Here is a 19,494-nt window from a genome sequence, read left to right as displayed (position 1 = left end):
TGTATTGATATAATACTACATTTAATATACATATACCGCAGAGTGAGCCAAAACTGAATAAATAATATGTTCATAACTTAAATACAAGTCCAAATTTACGTCATGTCAATACTTACAACGTTTCACCATGATATACACCAATCAAAATTGATAAGCCAGTCCTAACACAACAATTGTCTTATCTATGTACATTATATACTACTTCGTGCAGATATAATTTTACAATGATACTCGAACCTAAAAAATATTACGTTTTGTAAATAGGTTTTTCAGTGCTAGAGCAGCGTGTTTAAATGTTAAATGTTTAGTTGGTCTAAGATGGGCACATTAACGGCATTAGCTGGCTTCATTTTGCTCTGCCTCAAATCATTGCATGGTTACCTATTGAGTCTTTTACTTTATCTAAAAAGTCTGATGATCCATTTGTTACTAAAATACGCAAAGCCATATTTAGCGAAACAAACGAAGGATGCGTTTAGCAATATGAAGACGGGAATATCCAATAAATTTAAAAGGACGCTAAGGCTTAATAATGGAAAGGAAAAATAAAAATGAAATTGTACATTTAATATTTTAAATGCAAAAATAAAAAGTTTATACAAGATTTTGATATCAAGAAATAAGTGCTTTTCTATATAATAAATAAGTTCACCAATGTTATTCGAATGGATATTGCGATGAATTGACTGAATTAATAATAAAAATAGACAAAAGGAATCTATCCTGGCGATATAGAATCTAAATTTGTTATATTTCGTAGAAAGTAATTGTTACTTGGTTCCTTAAATTCATTCCGACAGAGCACCTGATTATAAGATACCTGGTACCCAATATGAGTGACAACAATATAACAAACAATTTGATTAACAACAATGCTATATCGTATCGATTGTTGACGCTTATTAAGCATAAACTCTTTGCGAGATGGGAGATTCGTCCTGCCTTTTACATACTTATTTGTAGACAAAAAAACTACAATACCCTCTTACCCAATAGGTAGCAGGTATAAAGAATATCTTATCTTGTATCAATAACTGCATAAATATAGCCAGACAGCGGCGAGTGCATATTAATCTAAAAACAATACAAGTTTGCGTGCAAACTTTAGTTGCTCCACGATGATCATTCTGATTGGATTGATTGGACTATTTGTCGCAGTTGTGCTTGTTGCACTAGCCGTAATTGTGCCACTTGGCGCACTAGCAGTCATTGCGCTATTCGGATTTGGTGGAATCGCTGCGTTGTTTGTGCTGCTTAAAGTAACAGGCTTATGGGCGTCAATTATGCGTTGTATTAAAACCACAATTAAAACTATTATTGGATTAACAAGTGTTTTGATAATTCTTGGTTGCATACTTGTCATTTATTTAATATCGCGTTGGGCATATTTCCAGAATGAATCAAAGGAAGTGCTTTAAGACGAAAGTTAACGAAGAGACGAAACAAGTTGGAAATGATTAAATCGTTAGCTTTTTGACTAAATACACAAAATTAATGTTGTTTTTGTTGCGTTTTGTATTTTATTACGGCATTTGGCGGACATTGGAAAATTAGCAGTCTGTGCCAAAGCGACTTACAAAAACATATACTATATATATGCAGAAAAAATCGTGTAAATGTCAGTGTGACCTGTGAGCCCATTAAAAGGGTCGCAGACACAATCTGAGCCTTGAGTCTGAGGCACTTTACTGCAGAGCACGTGACCTGAAACCAAAAAGAAAGGGAGCGAAAAAAAAGAACTGGTTATTCGTTTAGTTACGCAAGGGAAACCGCAAGACGGTGCGCAATGCGCCACCTAGCGGTTGTCGAAGAAGATGGCTTCCCTTTTGTGGATTTTATTTGTAAAGATAATAAAGTTAATTTCCCGAAGAGCGGCTGCTTAAAAAATCAACGCATTGCGTATTATATATTAGATGGTTTGTGCAAGATTTACGGTAAAGTAAGACGAAAAACTTTTACCTCGAGCCCGATGGAAAACTTTGAAATGCATTAAGTTTGTAATCTGTAGTAATTCAGCGAGTAGCAAGCAAGCCGGAAGGAAGCATCAGCACATTTACTAAATGTATTCGAGCTACAACAACGTTTGCATATTAATTCTGTTTGAACACGTAACGTATGCGTAATATTTGAGTATAGCTCACCTTTATTTGGCTTTCCTAATTTTACGGCTGTTACTAGACTTCTCGCTCTTTCTCACTCTCTCTCTCTCTCTCTTTGTAGTTGTTGGTATTATTAAGTTGTTAACGAGCCTCGGATTCAACTTTTTGCTTTTTGATCAGCCCCTATGCTAGGCACGTACGAGTTGGTCAGGTAGGTTGGATGGGAGTCTTTAACCTGTAGTAGCTTTAATGAAATGTATTCCAATTATAATGTATACATATTAAACTCCGCTTAGTCCATAACCAATTTCACTTGGGCGCACTTCTTTTCTTTGCTTTAATTAAGCCATTATACAGCCGTCACACTTAAGGGTTAATCTCTGCCTAGTCAAGCACGGCAGTCAGTCAACTCTCAATGTCCACATAGCCCTGCATTAATTGCACCGCAGACATTGCTCATAGCCCATAGTCCACCATCTGTTTCCATGGCAAAGGGTTGAGCGCAGCTTGGGCAGTGCCTTAGACAGGCTAATTTCTATGCCTCTCACGTAGCTGTCACCAAAGGACATCAGTTAATGCCCGGCATAAAGCAGCCATGAACGACCAATCATCGCTACCGAAGTTGGCAATTTGGACATTAAGTCAGACTAGTATCATCGCCATTTAAAGCACATCAGTCAAAAGCGAATTGTGTCAAATGTGAATTGTGCGAGTCGAATTTGACTTTTGAAAGAGTCTTTTGAAAAAGAATTAAAAGAATTAATGACATGACTTAGTAAGCACCTCAATATTAGCTTCTCCTGCAGAATGCGTTATGTATGATTACTTTTTATACCCGCTACCCATAGGGTAGAAGGGTATTATAACCTTGTGCCGGCAGGAAATGTATGTAACAGGTAGAAGGAGGCATCTCCGACCCTATAAAGTATATATTCTTGATCAGCGTCAACAGCCGAGACGATATAGCCATGTCCGTCTGTCCGTATGAACACCAATATCTTAGAGACTATAAGAGATATGTAGAGCTATAATTTTATTTCGACAGTATTTGTTAAGTTTGCACGCAGATCCAGTTTGTTTCAAATTTTTGCCACGCCCACTCCCGCTCTTGCAAATCAATAATAACAAGAGTAATATTAAAGCTAGACGTGCGAATTTTAGAATATAAAATAACAACAATGTTGTTTGTGATTCCTGGTTGCGATCAGATAAAAATTGTTTAAGTTATTAAAGAAATAGTTTTGCCCGCCTTCTATGTATGTGTTGTATGTATGCGTATACGTATGTTCGCCTCTATATTTGTATCTGTATGCAAGAGGCACTGCGATAGCTCTATTGGTAGAGTGCAAGCATATTCGTGATGTGGTAGTCGGGGGACTCGGGTTCGAGCCCGCTCGGGGAACAAAAATTTTTTTTTTTTTTTTAATCGTATTTACAACAATTATAAATAAAAATTGTGGATTTTATTAAAGAAATATTTTGTATGAGCAAAACCGCCTGCTATGTATGTATTGTATGTATGCGTATACGTATATACATGGCTCGACTATACTATATTAGTATTTGTAAGCATAGGAGCTTCATAAGCAATTCGATAGCTCAGGTGCAAACCGAGCATGTTGTGGTGCCCGGGTTCGAGCCCGCTCGAGGTACAAACTTTTTTTCTTAACCACCTGGTCGGTGGTGCTCGAGTTCAAATCCCGATCGAGAATACATTCATATTTATTTTTAATATTTTGAGATTATTACCGTAATATTTTGCTTTTAGCGGGTATTTCTTACTTGTTAACTGACGAACCCGACGAAGTAAAGCTTAGTAAATTCGTAAATAAAACGATGCATATTATTTTTTATTTTATTTTTTATTTAGCGAAAAATACAAATATGATAATTTGATTAGCTACGAATTTTTGCTAAAAATCGTTTAACAGCGAACGGCTGCTCTTCTGCTAGTAAGTTCTTCTTCTTCACTAACAGTGAGCGACTTTTCTCCATTCCATTTTCGTCTCTGTGAAGGACTTTTCCTCATTGCGTTTCTTACAGGAGACGTCATTGGCAACTGGCTTTTCCTCTTTCTGCTTCAGACCAAAGATCTGTTGACAGGTGGGCTTCTCCTCATTAAGCTTGGTTCCATAGATCGTGAAGGACTTTTCCTCATTGGGAGCGACTTTTCTCCATTCCATTTTCGACTCTGTGAAGGACTTTTCCTCATTGCGTTTCTTACAGGAGACGTCATTGGCAACAGGCTTTTCCTCTTTCTGCTTGAGACCGAAGATCTGTTGACAGGTGGGCTTCTCCTCATTAAGCTTGGTTCCATAGATCGTGAAGGACTTTTCCTCATTGGGAGCGACTTTTCTCCATTCCATTTTCGTCTCTGTGAAGGACTTTTCCTCATTGCGTTTCTTACAGGAGACGTCATTGGCAACTGGCTTTTCCTCTTTCTGCTTTAGACCGAAGATCTGTTGACAGGTGGGCTTCTCCTCATTAAGCTTGGTTCCATAGATCGTGAAGGACTTTTCCTCATTGGGAGCGACTTTTCTCCATTCCATTTTTGTCTCTGTGAAGGACTTTTCCTCATTGCGTTTCTTACAGGAGACGTCATTGGCAACTGGCTTTTCCTCTTTCTGCTTCAGACCGAAGATCTGTTCACAGGTGGGCTTTTCCTCCTTTGTCTCGAGGGTTTTCTTAGTTTCAAGGAAGGACTTTTCCTCATTGCGCTTCTTACAGGAGATGTCATTGAGATCTGGCTTTTCCTCTTTCTGCTTCAGACCGAAGATCTGTTCACAGGTGGGCTTTTCCTCTTTTGTCTCGAGGGTTTTCTTAGTTTCAAGGAAGGATTTTTCCTCATTGGGAGCGACTTTTCTCCATTCCATTTTCGTCTCTGTGAAGGACTTTTCCTCATTGCGTTTCTTACAGGAGACGCCATTGGCAACTGGCTTTTCCTCTTTCTGCTTTAGACCGAAGATCTGTTGACAGGTGGGCTTCTCCTCATTAAGCTTGGTTCCATAGATCGTGAAGGACTTTTCCTCATTGGGAGCGACTTTTCTCCACTCCATTTTCGTCTCTGTGAAGGACTTTTCCTCATTGCGTTTCTTACAGGAGAAGTCAGTGGCAACTGGCTTTTCCTCTTTCTGCTTTAGACCGAAGATCTGTTGACAGGTGGGCTTCTCCTCATTAAGCTTGGTTCCATAGATCGTGAAGGACTTTTCCTCATTGGGAGCGACTTTTCTCCATTCCATTTTCGTCTCTGTGAAGGACTTTTCCTCATTGCGTTTCTTACAGGAGAAGTCAGTGGCAACTGGCTTTTCCTCTTTCTGCTTTAGACCGAAGATCTGTTGACAGGTGGGCTTCTCCTCATTAAGCTTGGTTCCATAGATCGTGAAGGACTTTTCCTCATTGGGAGCGACTTTTCTCCATTCCATTTTCGTCTCTGTGAAGGACTTTTCCTCATTGCGTTTCTTACAGGAGACGTCATTGAGATCTGGCTTTTCCTCTTTCTGCTTCAGACCGAAGATCTGTTCACAGGTGGGCTGTTCCTCTTTTGTCTCGAGGGTTTTCTTAGTTTCAAGGAAGGATTTTTCCTCATTGGGAGCGACTTTTCTCCATTCCATTTTCGTCTCTGTGAAGGACTTTTCCTCATTGCGTTTCTTACAGGAGACGTCATTGGCAACTGGCTTTTCCTCTTTCTGCTTCAGACCGAAGATCTGTGTCTCGAAGGGTTTCTCTTCATTTATCTTAGTTCCAAACACGTTTTCTGCGAAGGACTTTTCCTCATTGCGCTTTTTGCAGGAGACGTCGTTGAAAACTGGTTTTTCCTCTTTCTGCTTTAGACCAAAGAACTTATTAGCAAAAGGTTTTTCCTCCTTTTGCTTCAGACCGAAAACTTTATCGAAAGCAAACGGCTTCTCCTCATTCTGTTTGGTTTCAAATGTTAGACAATAATTCTCTCCCCTTTGTGTTGCGGAATATTTCGACAACAATGCAGAGCCGGTAGAAAGAAACCGATAAATGGGTGTGACGGTGCGGAAACCATTATTTTTTGCAATGGACAACATCCCGAAATTTTTCTATAGGTTAAAAAAGAATTGAAAAAACCAAAAATATAAGCAAAAACTACAAAAAAAATAATTTCGGGACTGCACCAAGACTAAAAATAATTTTGAGGAGTAGATGTTACTCGATTCAAACTAAGCCAAAAACTAACGATATACATGTAAGGTTTTTATAGCTTGCTAAATTTAGATGGGCAACGCCTACTTTAATTAAAAGAACATGAAAATAGACTATAGTTGAGAGGTACGAATAATAAATACTTTGATACAAATCAATTTAATAAAGTAACCTTTGCAAAGTAATGAAGAACGAAGTCAATGGATGACTATTTTGTGTTTTAAGCGACTGAAGTTATAATACCATGTGAAGTGAAAATTATAGACTAAGCATAAGTATACACGGGCAATGTACTTCCATTTTAAGTGAACTTCTGCCACATAATGTTAACTCTTTGTTTTCATGCACTCGAATACATTTTGAATTCATGGGTATTTTAAAAGAATTAAAGTGAACATAATTTATTTATTAACTTATTATTTAATGTAAGCCAATTTCCATTTTTGACTCTCATGTTAGATTTATTTGTTAACGACTTTTCATACACACATTTCTACCATTTATTTGATGCCACAAAAGCTGCATAATTTGTAGCTACTCATAACGAGTACTCGTACAATTCTATGTTACAGTTGGCGGAGCATGTTTTGAATGGTATTTTTTTCTGGTAGAGCAAACTGCACATAAATTTCTGGCACATCATGAGAATCGCCCGGAGGTGAAAACTCATAATAATTTCACTTCATTTTTTATGAGTAAATTAAAAAGCTAACCCCAGTCGTTGTTGCCTTGCTAGCTAACTTGCTGGCTTTCTGGTGTGCTTGACGTTTGCCATTCTGGTCGTGTCTGCTCCCACCGCGCCCAGCTAGCTACTAGCATAATGTGGTTGAAGGGATGTTATCAGAGTCAGAGTTGTAGTCAAAGCCAGAGTCAGAGTCGGAGTTGGAGTTAGGAGTCAGGAGTTAGAAGGCAAGGTAGGTGGCAGTTAGAGTCAACGTCAAAATCAACGTCGCGTCGTTGTTTGTAGGGCAAGTTCGGAGACGTCGAGTCGGAGGTGTTTTGTGGTCCGTTGCAACGCTGTGTATGCGTGATTTGTGTGTCTTATCAATCACGTCTAATGGAATTTCTTTTTGTGGCCATACTCGAGGCAGACAAAGTTCCCTAATAATTTATAATAAGTTGCCGGGCCTGCGACCTCAAATTGAAAAGTTTTCCAATGTCGTTTGCCAATGACTTTCATGTACCATAACAGTACATAACATACACATATATTATATATATATTGTTGATAACTTATGACAAAAACGTATACATAATTTTGAAGGCCATCTAAACAGATTCCAGAATCAGAGTCGCATATGGTTCCAAGGCAAGGCTACTTAATGTTACGTTGCTCCTGCAAAGAGTAATAAGATAGAGTCAGTTAGTCATAAATTTAGCAATTTATTGGCCAACACAAAAACTTACCCAACCGCTGCGTTTGCCTCAGGATTAGCCAACGTGATCCTATAGCTGCCAGTGGCATACAACACAGTGGCAACATCCACAGCACTGACACTCGTATCGAGAACATTAGCCACCAGCACATAGCTTGTCTCGCCACTCAGCGATCTCTTGATGGCCACCACATTGTCATTTACTGCCGCATACCTCGTGCTGCCGTATTGCAGTGTCCTTGTTTGTCGCAGTGTCACCAGCTGCTTGTACAACTTGAGGTGACTGCTGTCAGCTGCGGTCTCTGTCTCCACATTGACAGTCACATAGTTGGGATTGATGGGCAACCAAGTGCTGCTGTTGGTGGAGAAGCCAGCATTCGCTTCGCTGCTCCACTGGAAGGGAGTTCGTGCCGGATCTCTTGTGAACTGCTCGTAGATACTCTCATTGGAGTTGCAGGCAGCCGGATCGCGTGTATCTGCCCAACTGATATCCAAGTCGGTCATACCCAACTCTTCACCCTGGTAAGTAACGCTCACGCCAGGCAAAAACATTTGCAGCATGTTCATCGTATCTATGCGATGCTCTCCATATCGACTGCCCACGCGACGTTGATCGTGGTTGCCCATCTATAAGAATTATGAAAATTGCCAAAGTTTAGTCTCGGCATAGCACAATGAATATACAATATCTACTTTATGTTCCCTCTGCCTGTTGGTACTAAATTATAGCATAGAAGGGTGTTATAGCTGAATACCAACAGCAACCTTTGGTAATGGGATTGAAAAACTTTGCTACACTTGTTGACTTACCACCCAGTTGGCTGTCTGCCCGGCTGGCATCTGCGACAACCAGCTATTGATGATCTTCACAAAGCCAGTGGCATTCAGCAGCGTATTATTCTTGTCGCCATTACCACCGACAATAAATTGAAAGTTGAACGGTATCTGAGCTCCTTTTGTGGTGCGATTGCCATAGAACTGCATCACGTAGTCCAAACTTGAATAAGTCTCCACCATGAGGACGCGAGTATCGCCGCCGTGTATGCGTTTGTAATCATCGAGCAGAGTTCGCCACTGATAAACCATATCCACAGTTTCGGGCTGATCCTGAGTGTAGATGTGCTTCAAGTAGGACGAATCATCGGGATCATCCGTATAGCCGCTTAATGGCTCATCAGGATAACGACCTTCGGCATCAGGCACCACCTCAAAGCACCAGGGCACGGCATCAATGCGAAAACCAGCAACGCCGCGATTCAGCCAAAAGGTGAGGACTCGTTTCATTTGGGCTACGACTGCGGGATTGCGATAGTTGAGATCGGGTTGCTTGACAGCAAACTGATGTAGATAGTATTGTTGACGTTCGTCATTCCATTCCCAGGCGCTGCCTCTAAAGGCTTGTAGCCAGTTGGAGGGCGGCTCCCGGACGCCTGTTGAGGCATTCAAGTATCCATCATGCCATACATAATAATCCTCGTAGCCCTTCTCCCGCTTCACCGACTTCTTGAACCAAATATTTTCGTCACTTGAGTGGTTGGGCACAAAGTCAAGTATGATTTTGAGACCCCGCTCATTAGCTGCCGCGATTAGCTGATCGAAATCATCGAGTGTGCCGTACTCTGGCTGAATGTCAAAGAAGTCAGAAATGTCATAGCCAAAGTCAGCCATGGGTGAGGCAAATATAGGCGATAGCCAAGTGGCTGTAACGCCAATATCCTTGAGGTGATCCAGCTTTGAAATGATGCCCTGTAAATCGCCAATGCCATCGCCATCGGAGTCCTTGAAGGAGCGTGGATAAATCTGATAAAACTGAGCTACCTGCCACCAATCTTTAGTGGTGTCACTGCTGCTCGTGGCTCTCTCCAGATCTACAGCAGCTGCCTCTAAAAGGCAGCTCTGTAGAGCAGCGACCAAAAGCACAACTAATAGCTTGTTAAAGCGAGACATGACTGAATTGCTTAGGAAAGCTACAGCTCTTTATATACTAATGATCTCTTGAGTGTTTTGATTGTGTTTATTGATATGATACTTTTAGTGTGTATTACATAGTATATGTTTGTATATATTGTATTTGATGTATGCAACTAATAATGACTAACAAACGCTGTTGAGTGTGAGAACACGACGATAACTCAGATAGAGCACCACTTGAGCAACCAGCAGATAAACGCCCTCGATCGGCAATTGACGATGTTCTCCATTCGAGTAGTATGTGTAGTAGGTGGAAGTGCTTCGCAGAATCAGCGACTCTTTGGGCAGCAATTGTAAATTTTCCGAGTTGATAAAATCACTGGAAAATAAATAAATGATAAATAATAAAAATTAAGTAAACTTCAAGTGTATGAGTGTCTTTTATTTTTACACATAACCGATTTCGAGTCCAAACATGAATACTTATTATAGTAAAAATTTGGTTTGGAAAGAAATTTCTGTATTATTAATATCAGGCACAGCAATGTCGCCAAAATTACTTTGATGTTGTATATTAGGATTCAAAGCAAATCTAAAAACTTAAAAGGATTTCTAAAACTTAGTTTAGCCAACGATGGCATATTCAGGATCCCCAGGATTCAACCTCAAAGATTTGGCTCATTAAGGCCGAAAAAGTTTGCGATTTGCTGCACATCGTGCACTATTTCGGTCTACCCTTTAAGCATCCCAAAATCTAACAATGGTTTCCGTGCTCATTGATAACTTACCCCGCTTTGCGTTGGGATTTATCCGTGACCAGCACCACTTCCATATCAGTCGTTAAGTCAGCGAAACTATCCTTAAGATTGACAGTTTCAGTGCCATCGAAGATGTTCAGCAGTGTCACGTAGGTAAAGTCGTGCTGCCGGAATCTGTACAAAATAAAGGAAGATTTTCAAAAAAATTCTTATAAATTTATAATCCCAAAAACTCACCGTTTGACTCCCAGCACATTTCGGTTAACAGCCTTCACCTCGGTTTCGCCAACCTGCAAAGTTTTAGTCTCTTTGCGAAGCTGCATAAGTTGCTTAAATATGTTGAAATGGCTGAGTGGCTCTTTACGTTCCTTCTCCAAATTTATGAGTTTGTAGCTCGGTCCAATGGGCAGCCAAGTCTTGCTGGCATTGCTAAAACCAGCATCAATGTCGTCACTCCATTGGAATGGTGTGCGCTCTGGATCACGAGAGTAGTGCTCATAAACGTTTGGATTCGTATTGCAGGCAGAGGGATCAACGGTGTCCTTCCACGAGATCCACACATTTGTCATGCCCAGCTCCTCGCCCTGGTATGTGACACTGGCTCCAGGTAATGTTGTAGTCAGCATATTCAGCATATCGATGCGATCTGTGCCCAGGCGAGAGCCCACACGCGGTTGATCATGATTGCCCAGCTAGAAAATGAAATTAGAGTCAATCGGATAAAGAAAAGAGATTAAGTTGATTAACTTACCACCCAGTTGGCTGTGCGTCCCTTTGGCATATGTTGCAGCCATTGGAGGATAGTCCATTCATATGACTCGGCATTGGAGTTGTTTGATATATCGCTTATCAGTCGAAAGTTAAAGGGCAGTTGAGCTCCCTCGGCGGTAGCATTGCCGTAGTACTGCATTACAATGTCGATGGGCGAATAAGTCTCGGCCAGCAAGATGCGTTCATCGCCATCTTTGAATTCATCGAGCACCGCACGCCACTCGTAGACAAGATTTATTGTCTCTGGCTGATCCACAGTGTAGATGTGCTGCAGATAGCCGTAGTCATCGGGATCATTGTTCCCATTGTTGCGCGGTTCATCGCGATACTGACCCGCTGCATCTGGCGCTATCTCAAAGACATGCGGTACTGCATCAATGCGAAAGCCGGCGACGCCCTTGGCCAGCCAAAAGCGTAGCACATTCTGCCATAGAAACGAGATAAGATTAACTTCAGTGGAAGACTCGCGTTGCTGAACAACATACCTTCATGGCCTCGCGCACTTTGGGATTACGATAGTTAAGATCAGGCTGCTTCTTCACGAACTGATGAAGATAATATTCCTTTCGACCTTCGTGCCATTGCCAGGCGGAGCCATGAAACACGCTCACCCAATTGCTGGGCGGCTGATGCACTCCGTTTACCATTTTGCCCGGATGCCACACGTAAAAGTCCTTGTACTCTGGATCACGGGCCGCTGAGCGTTTGAACCACTCACACTCATCACTCGAATGATTGGGTACAAAATCCAATATGATCTTTATATTCAATTGCTTTGCAATTTTTAGAAGGTTCTCAAAATCAGACATGCTGCCAAAGATTGGAGCAATTTCGGTGAAGTTGGCAATGTCGTAACCGAAATCGGCCATAGGCGAGGTGAATATGGGCGATAGCCAAGTTGCTGTGATTCCCAGTTCTTTGAGATAGGGCAGTCTATCCGCGATACCTAATAAGACAAAGAAATTTAGGTGGTTCTCTATAATACAATGCCAATAACTCACCGTTCAAGTCGCCGATGCCATCACCATTGCTGTCCTTAAATGACCTTGGATAAATCTGATAAAAGGCCCCAGTTTGCCACCATTTCGGTTCATTCTTAGCTTGATCTATATCCACGAAATCCGCATGGTAATTCGGATACGGTTGACTCATTGCCGGCTCGAGGCCATTCAGCATCAATATCACAAGCAAAGCCGCCACGAGGCTTGCCATTCTTGCAAATGCTCCTCTGCAACGCAATATGAGCTCTGCGAACAGAGCAAACAAACACCGAAGACTGACTGACTGATCGAATACTGAACCCATTTGCTTATCAGATTCTCTCTTTCGTGTTGCTCTTAAAAACTGAGCACAGCACTTAATGCTTGCGTTTTATTTTTAGAGTGCATTCTCAGCGCTTAATATGCGGATAAAGCGAAGCTAAAGCACAATCAGTGATGTCAGTTTAGCATATTTCAAGCTATTTCAAATGGAAGATACTTTTAAATTAAAAAAATAGTTTAAAGCAGAAAGTCCGTCACAAGTTAACAAAAACAAAACATTGCATTTCATAATCAAAAATTTGCCTATTATTTAACCAATAATAATCAAAGAAAGCAAACATTTTGATCATCGCCGAATGCATTCTCAGCTTTTAATATGCGGATAAAGCGAAGCTAAAGCACAATCAGTGATGTCAATTTAGCATTTTAAAGGCTAGTTTTATTATTTTACAAAATGAAGAAGCTAATAAATTTAAAAAAACAGTTTACAGCTTAAGGTCTGCAATAAGTTATTGTTTTTTTAATTCTTAAATTTGCTGTAAACCAATAATCTACAACTCTAAAAAATATATGGAAAATGTATACAGTTTTGTACCTTCTATTTAACCAAATAAACTTTATGTGAATAACACTTAAAGAACAAAAAAAGAAAAAAAAACATTGTAAACATTTCATATCGGCAGTGATAAGGCAAATCATGTTCCGAGACAGCAGAATTTTTGAGTTCAGCTCAACTTTTCTTATTTATAGCTTTTTCTTGCTAATTTACTTACCTGCGTGCTCAAAACCTGTCAACACTTAACACGAGACACGACAAGACGTAGAGAGAGTAAAAAGAGAAAAATATGGCAACAACCTTCGCTCTTATAACATATATACCGACAAAAACAAAAGTCTTAAAATAACCACAATAATGTTTGGCGAAAACACCGAGATATATGTATGTATGTGGATATCGCAATATTGAGAGTGTTGTCAACTAAATTGATAAATAAATAAATATAAGAATACCATACTATTTAATTTATTATTTACAAAATTAACTCTTCCAAACTATGTTATGTCTTATTTATACAATCATTCAAATTTGCTTATAGTCAATATTAATAGCTATAATAATGGTTAATTTTCTAAAATTAAAAAAATTTCCGATGAAAATAAAATATATGTATGAAGCATATTTTTCAAGTGCATGTTTTCTTATCTTTCTTTCTTATCGAAGTGCTGTTGATATGCAATTTTTCTCTCAATTTTTAGCGCAGATCTTATTTGCTTTGTTTGCTTTCTCTTCTTTCGTCTCTCTTCACATAATATTCTCTCTCTCACAACTCTCTTGCACATTTTGTCGCATCAGTAAAACAGCAGTCGTTGTTCGCTAATAATTCATTTGTTTTTCGGTCTCTCTTTCTATACCCTACTCTCGAGAGCAAAATAGGAGAATTGAAAGCAAATTTTAAATTTATAAAATTATATTCAATATGGGAAGAGATTCATAAAGAATGAACGTAAATAAAGCAAACAAATTAAGAGAGAAATGGCATAATCAACAATACTACTTGGCAATAATATGAAAAAATAGGAAAACATGCACTTGAAAAATATATTTATTTTTTTTTATATATTTAATTTAATTTAAAGAGATATAAAATAACATTAATTTATTTATTTTCCATTTTATTCAATAAAATTGCTTTAAATATTGATAAGTATGTATCATGCATTTACTGATAACAGGGTATGTCCAAATCGAACAAAATGTTTTGTGGGAAACCATACAAAATATGTATATACTCGTACATATGTACATACATATTTGCTTTTGGTACCGAACATATACATACATGACTTAAACGAAATTCATTTTGCGGATGCTGATAGGGGAAAACAAAGTAGACGTTAGCTGCATCGAGATTAAAAGTGTTTTTTATTATTTACAAGTTTTATTGAAATGCATTTTTGAGTATGATTCGCGCTTAAACTGTGGTTGTGGAGCGAAGTACAACGGACTCGTAGGGCATCAGAGTGACACTGCTGGCGGAGACTTGATCACCCAGCTGTTTAATGGACTTGCCGGTGACAAGAGCATACTGGAAAGTGGAGGGGAGACCGCTGAACACGTCATTCAGATTAACATTCTCAATGTAGCCGAAAATGTTAAAGAGTGAAACGTAAACATATTCGCCACTCAGATAGCTGTGAAAAGAACTCAATTAGAGTATATGATCATCGAAAAGTGATCTATTTAACCTACCGCCTGACTGCCAAGACATAGCCACTGACGGCCTTGACCTCGGCATCGCCTTGCTGGACAGCTGGCTCCTGACGCAGCTGCTGAAGACGCTTGAAGACATTCAGATGACTGAGGGCAACGCCGCGTTCCTTTTGCACATTGCGTGTAGCATAATCCTGGGCGACTGGCAACCAAGTGGAATCGCCACTGGTGAAGCCACTGAACTTGCCATCAGTCCAGTGCATGGGACTTCTGGCCGGATCACGCGAATTGGACATGTAGTTCTCCTCGTAGCCATTGCAGGCCTGTGGATCGACGGTGTCCGCCCACGAGATGTACGCATCTAGCATGCCCAACTCCTCGCCCTGATAGGTGATACTGCAGCCGGGTAGAGTGAGCAGCAAAATGTTAAAGAGATCAACGCGATCGGCGCCGAAGCGTGAGCCAACACGATTCTTATCGTGATTACCAATCTAACATAAGTATAAATGGCGATTAGTCACGTGGCTGACGTGAAAGCCAAGACCAACACTTACCACCCAGTTGGCACTCTTGCCACTTGGCATTAGCGATAGCCAATTGTTGATCAAATACTCATAGTGATAGGCATCGGAATCGTAGTACAGATTGCTTATCAGCTGGAAATTGAAGGGTATCTGTGCGCCTTCGGCCGTCTCATTGCCATAGTAGTGCATCACAATCTCAATGGGCGACCATGTCTCCACCATCAAAATGCTACAACACAACAGAAATAAGTACTTTGATCTAATGATCATCCTATTGAATTACTCACCGTTCATCGCCTCCGTGGTCGCGCTGGAATTGTTCGAGTATCTCACGCCATTCGTATACCAAATGCGGCGTCTCGGGCTGATCGACAGTGTAGATCTTGTGGGTATAGCCATATTCATCGGGATCATCGGTCCAGTCGTTGCGTGGCTCATCGGGGTAGTTGCCATTTTCATCGGCCTCAATCTCGAAGGCATGATAGATAGCATCCACACGGAAGCCATCCACGCCCTTCTCCAACCAGAACCTCAGAACATCGTTCATTTCCTCACGCACCACAGGATTGCGGAAATTGAAATCGGGCTGCTTCTTGTGGAACTGATGCAAATAATACTCTTGACGACCCTCGTGCCACTCCCAGGCAGATCCACGGAACACGCTCACCCAATTGGTGGGTGGTCTGCGCACGCCATTCTCAACGAATCCGGGATGCCAAATGTAGTAATCCTTGTACTTTTCCTCGCCAGCTGCGGAGCGTACGAACCAATCGCATTCGTCACTCGAATGGTTGGGCACAAAGTCCAGAATGATTTTCACATTCAACTGCTTGGCACGCGCCACCATATTCTCAAAGTCTTCCATGGTACCGAAGAGGGGATCGACCGCTTTAAAGTCTGAGATATCGTATCCAAAGTCAGCCATGGGAGACTTCAGGAATGGGGACAGCCAAGTGGCTGTGACGCTAATTTCCTTAAGGTATTCCAGTTTCTCGGTCACGCCATTCAGATCGCCAATGCCATCGCCATCGCTGTCCTTGAATGATCGCGGATAGATCTGATAGAAAGAAGCCGTTTGCCACCAGGGGGCAGCCGCTTCAGCGGCCACAAGGCAAAAGCCAAGCAGTAAGACAATACTAGACCAAGTGGTCATGGTAAACTAAAGGCGACTAGAGGTCCATCGACCTCTTATATGCCTCAAGTCAGCTATCGATAATGTCAGAAACGACATTATTAATGCCTTGGCATTACCTCTTATCTTTTGTTTTTCTAATAAAAGTGATTCGCGTAATTTATTGAACTATTGAATTGATTCAAATAGATTAAGTGTGGTTGCTAAAAAGTCCACTTTAATTAGACTAATAGCTAATTACTTGAAGAATTATCTGCAGTAGTTTTAGAAGAAATACAGCTAAAAACTAATATGATATTACTAAGCACTTGATTTTCGAACTTGTTTTAAATTTACACTTCAGTCAAGGAACTAATTTAATCTGTTCAGCTAATTATAAGACTTTCTTTACATTATCTGTCACGTTCTTGTTGTCATATCTAACTGGACATTAGAATTGTAACTCTGATTGCTGGGGCTCTCATATGGTTGACAATTAATATATATTTGGAGCACCCCCAGCAAAAGTGTGACCATAAATATTCCATTCAAGCTCTTGCAACGATAAGATATCGGTTGGGTCATAACTTTTATGCAACTACGAAATTCATTTGCGCTAATCTGTCGCATGATCTTCAATCGTGAGCTCCGTCCAACTAACAATGCACACTTAGAGAAAAACCTTTTAATTGAACAAAAAATTCATAATGAAAAAGTATAAAAATTGAAGTAAAACTATAATGTTTGTATTAAAATTTAATTCTTTTCATTTAATATCTATGATACAATAAGAAAGTTTAGGTTTTAATCTACTCAATGCATTTTCTGGTTAATAGTAAGATAAAGAACCAAGTTTTTGTCCATATGATATAACTTGTCTTATTGCAGAATTTTGTTATTTTGCCAAAGATTTATTTATATTCCATTTCCAATCAAGTTTTTAAATGCGAGTTTACATTATAAAAAGGTTATTATAGATTGTACTTTGCAAAGAAACTTTCGTTCTTGTTAGTAAACTCTTTTTCTCTCTCTGCACTCTACAACAAATACTTTCCATTAAGAGCCCCAGCAAATTTGTGTGCTTCGGGTGTTACACGCTACGATCATAAACATTTCAGACACACATAAAGAGTAGACCCAGATCTAATCAATCGGGCAATAGTTGGCGATATTGCAGGTTTATCACGACCTCAGCTTATCTTCATTTCCCGCCACTCGACCATGCCAGAAGGGCATAAATAGAGGCACCAACTAATCCCCGTCCGCAATCGGTGTCGCGACAACATGTTGGCGAAAAGTTTGACTGTCTGCTGCCTGTTAGCACTCATTGTGTCCCCCACTCTGGCCGAGTTGGGCTGGTGGCGTACGGCGCAATTCTATCAGATCTATCCGCGATCCTTCAAGGATAGCGATGGCGATGGCGTTGGTGATCTCAATGGTAAGTAAAAGAGAGGAAAATTTGTATCGGACTCGTATTCAATTCGAGATAATTCGCTTCCTTAAAGGCGTTACGCAACAATTGGCATACCTGAAGGAGATTGGCGTCACAGCCACTTGGCTGTCACCCATTTTCACCTCACCCATGGCTGATTTTGGCTATGATGTGGCCAACTTCTACGAGATTGATCCACTCTTCGGCACCATGGAAGATTTCGACAATTTGTTGACACGTGCCAAGCAGCTGGATATCAAGATTATCTTGGACTTTGTGCCCAATCATTCGAGTGACGAGTGTGAGTGGTTTATCCGCTCCGCAGCTGGTGAGGCTGAGTACAAGGACTTCTACGTGTGGCATACTGGCAAGGTGGTCAATGGCATTCGTCAGCCACCAACCAACTGGATCAGCGTGTTCCGTGGCTCGCAGTGGACATGGCATGAGGGACGTCAGGCCTACTATTTACATCAGTTCCACGCCAAGCAACCGGATTTGAACTATCGCAATCCTCAGGTCGTTGAGGCCATGAAGGATGTGCTCCGCTTCTGGCTGCGCAAGGGCGTCTACGGCTTCCGTATCGATGCTGTGCCCCATGTGTTCGAAGTCGCTGCCGACAGCACTGGCAACTGGCCCGATGAGCCACGTAATGAGTATGTCACAGATCCCGAAGATTACTCCTACTTGGATCACATTTACACCACAAACCAACCGGAAACTATCGATTTGGTCTATCAATTCCGCGAAGTCATCGATGACATCGATGCTGAGCTGGGCGGCGATGATCGCGTACTGCTCTCAGAAGCTTATGCTCCTCTGGACGTGCTCATGCAATACTATGGCAATAGCACACACAACGGCTCTCAAATTCCATTCAACTTTGAGCTCATCTCCAACATCAACATCAATTCCGATGCCTATCATTACTCCGAGCTGATTCACAATTGGCTGGACAATATGCCATCCGACAAAGCCGCCAACTGGGTGCTGGGGAACCACGATCAGAGTCGCATTGGCTCTCGCCTTGGCGCGGATCGCATTGATGCCATCAATATGTTGCTGCTGACACTTCCCGGCATCAGTGTGACTTATCAGGGCGAAGAGATCGGCATGACAGATGTCTTCATCAGCTGGGAGGATACCGTCGATCCTCAGGCCTGTCAGTCCAATGAGCAGGAGTTCGAGCGTCTCACACGTGATCCTGTGCGCACTCCCTTCCAGTGGAGCGATGAGTCGCAGGCTGGTTTCACCGATGCCAACACCACTTGGCTGCCACTTGCCGATGATTTCAAGCTGGTGAATGTGAAGCGCGAACGCGGCATTGCCCTCAGCCATCTGAATATCTACAAGCAATTGCGTGCTCTGCGCGATGAGGTCACCCTCAAGCAGGGCGACATCCAAGTCAATGCCTTGGGTCCCAATGTTCTCGCCTTGAAGCGGTTAGTTTGTGCCTACAGTTATCATTTCCTGAGTTTAAGATTAAATGTAATTCTTTTTGCAGTTCTTTGGCTGGACAAGCCTCGTACATTACTGTGCTGAATATCAACGATGATGTGGAAGCCGTTAATCTGGACTCTGTCTTCACTCAGCTCAGTTCTCAGCTGCGCTACGTTGTGGTCAATGACAAGAGCGTCCGTCGCAAGAAGTAAGCTTTTACTTTGAAGGAATGTTTTCTTGATATTACTAAAGTATATTTCTTTTTCTTACAGTGATTTGACTTTTGCCAACTCAGTATTGTTGATGCCCAAGGAAGCTATTGTCCTGAGCACCGTTTAATTTCCTTGTAATATTTTAAGTTATTAAATGCATATATGCTAAACGAATGTTTCACGACTTTTTTTTAATTTTTGAAAGGGTTTATTTGCTTT

The 19,494-nt window shown here is 41.0% G+C and overlaps 5 protein-coding genes across 8 annotated transcripts; 1 reads left to right on the top strand and 4 right to left on the bottom strand.

Moving 5' to 3' along the window:
- Positions 1-3,942: 3,942 nt before the first annotated feature.
- Positions 3,943-6,307, bottom strand: LOC117566727 (trichohyalin-like). Of its 4 annotated transcripts, none has more exons than XM_052005156.1 (2): positions 5,442-6,307; positions 3,943-4,568 (listed from the first exon to the last, which is right to left on the bottom strand). In XM_052005156.1, exons 1-2 carry the CDS (start codon positions 6,152-6,154, stop codon positions 4,070-4,072), a joined length of 1,212 nt encoding a protein of 403 aa, XP_051861116.1. In that variant the 5' UTR covers positions 6,155-6,307; the 3' UTR covers positions 3,943-4,069. The 4 variants fall into 4 exon arrangements, with proteins under 4 accessions (XP_051861116.1, XP_051861114.1, XP_051861115.1 ...); XM_052005154.1 differs by having other exon boundaries at positions 4,752-6,306; XM_052005155.1 differs by having other exon boundaries at positions 5,259-6,306.
- Positions 6,308-7,470: 1,163 nt separating this feature from the next.
- On the bottom strand, positions 7,471-9,607 carry LOC117569609 (maltase A3). The gene is made up of 3 exons (XM_034250845.2): positions 8,456-9,607; positions 7,677-8,272; positions 7,471-7,605 (listed from the first exon to the last, which is right to left on the bottom strand). Exons 1-3 carry the CDS (start codon positions 9,590-9,592, stop codon positions 7,539-7,541), a joined length of 1,800 nt encoding a protein of 599 aa, XP_034106736.2. The 5' UTR covers positions 9,593-9,607; the 3' UTR covers positions 7,471-7,538.
- Positions 9,608-9,647: 40 nt separating this feature from the next.
- On the bottom strand, positions 9,648-12,374 carry LOC117569596 (maltase A3). The gene is made up of 6 exons (XM_034250831.2): positions 12,087-12,374; positions 11,571-12,031; positions 11,066-11,509; positions 10,552-11,006; positions 10,345-10,488; positions 9,648-9,935 (listed from the first exon to the last, which is right to left on the bottom strand). The coding sequence occupies exons 1-6, from the start codon at positions 12,295-12,297 to the stop codon at positions 9,740-9,742; spliced, it is 1,911 nt and encodes a 636-aa protein (XP_034106722.1). The 5' UTR covers positions 12,298-12,374; the 3' UTR covers positions 9,648-9,739.
- A 1,878-nt stretch (positions 12,375-14,252) lies between these two features.
- LOC117569599 (maltase A3) lies at positions 14,253-16,458 on the bottom strand. Its single transcript, XM_034250834.2, has 4 exons — positions 15,371-16,458; positions 15,114-15,312; positions 14,599-15,050; positions 14,253-14,540 (listed from the first exon to the last, which is right to left on the bottom strand). The coding sequence occupies exons 1-4, from the start codon at positions 16,234-16,236 to the stop codon at positions 14,321-14,323; spliced, it is 1,737 nt and encodes a 578-aa protein (XP_034106725.1). The 5' UTR covers positions 16,237-16,458; the 3' UTR covers positions 14,253-14,320.
- Positions 16,459-17,378: 920 nt separating this feature from the next.
- LOC117569601 (maltase A3) lies at positions 17,379-19,449 on the top strand. The gene is made up of 4 exons (XM_034250836.2): positions 17,379-17,632; positions 17,700-19,065; positions 19,128-19,271; positions 19,336-19,449. The coding sequence occupies exons 1-4, from the start codon at positions 17,479-17,481 to the stop codon at positions 19,400-19,402; spliced, it is 1,731 nt and encodes a 576-aa protein (XP_034106727.1). The 5' UTR covers positions 17,379-17,478; the 3' UTR covers positions 19,403-19,449.
- The last annotated feature ends 45 nt before the right edge of the window (positions 19,450-19,494 follow it).

Source organism: Drosophila albomicans, chromosome 3 (genome assembly GCF_009650485.2).
Source record: "Drosophila albomicans strain 15112-1751.03 chromosome 3, ASM965048v2, whole genome shotgun sequence".
Lineage (NCBI taxonomy): Eukaryota > Metazoa > Arthropoda > Insecta > Diptera > Drosophilidae > Drosophila > Drosophila albomicans.
This window is presented reverse-complemented; position numbering and strand designations above follow the sequence as displayed.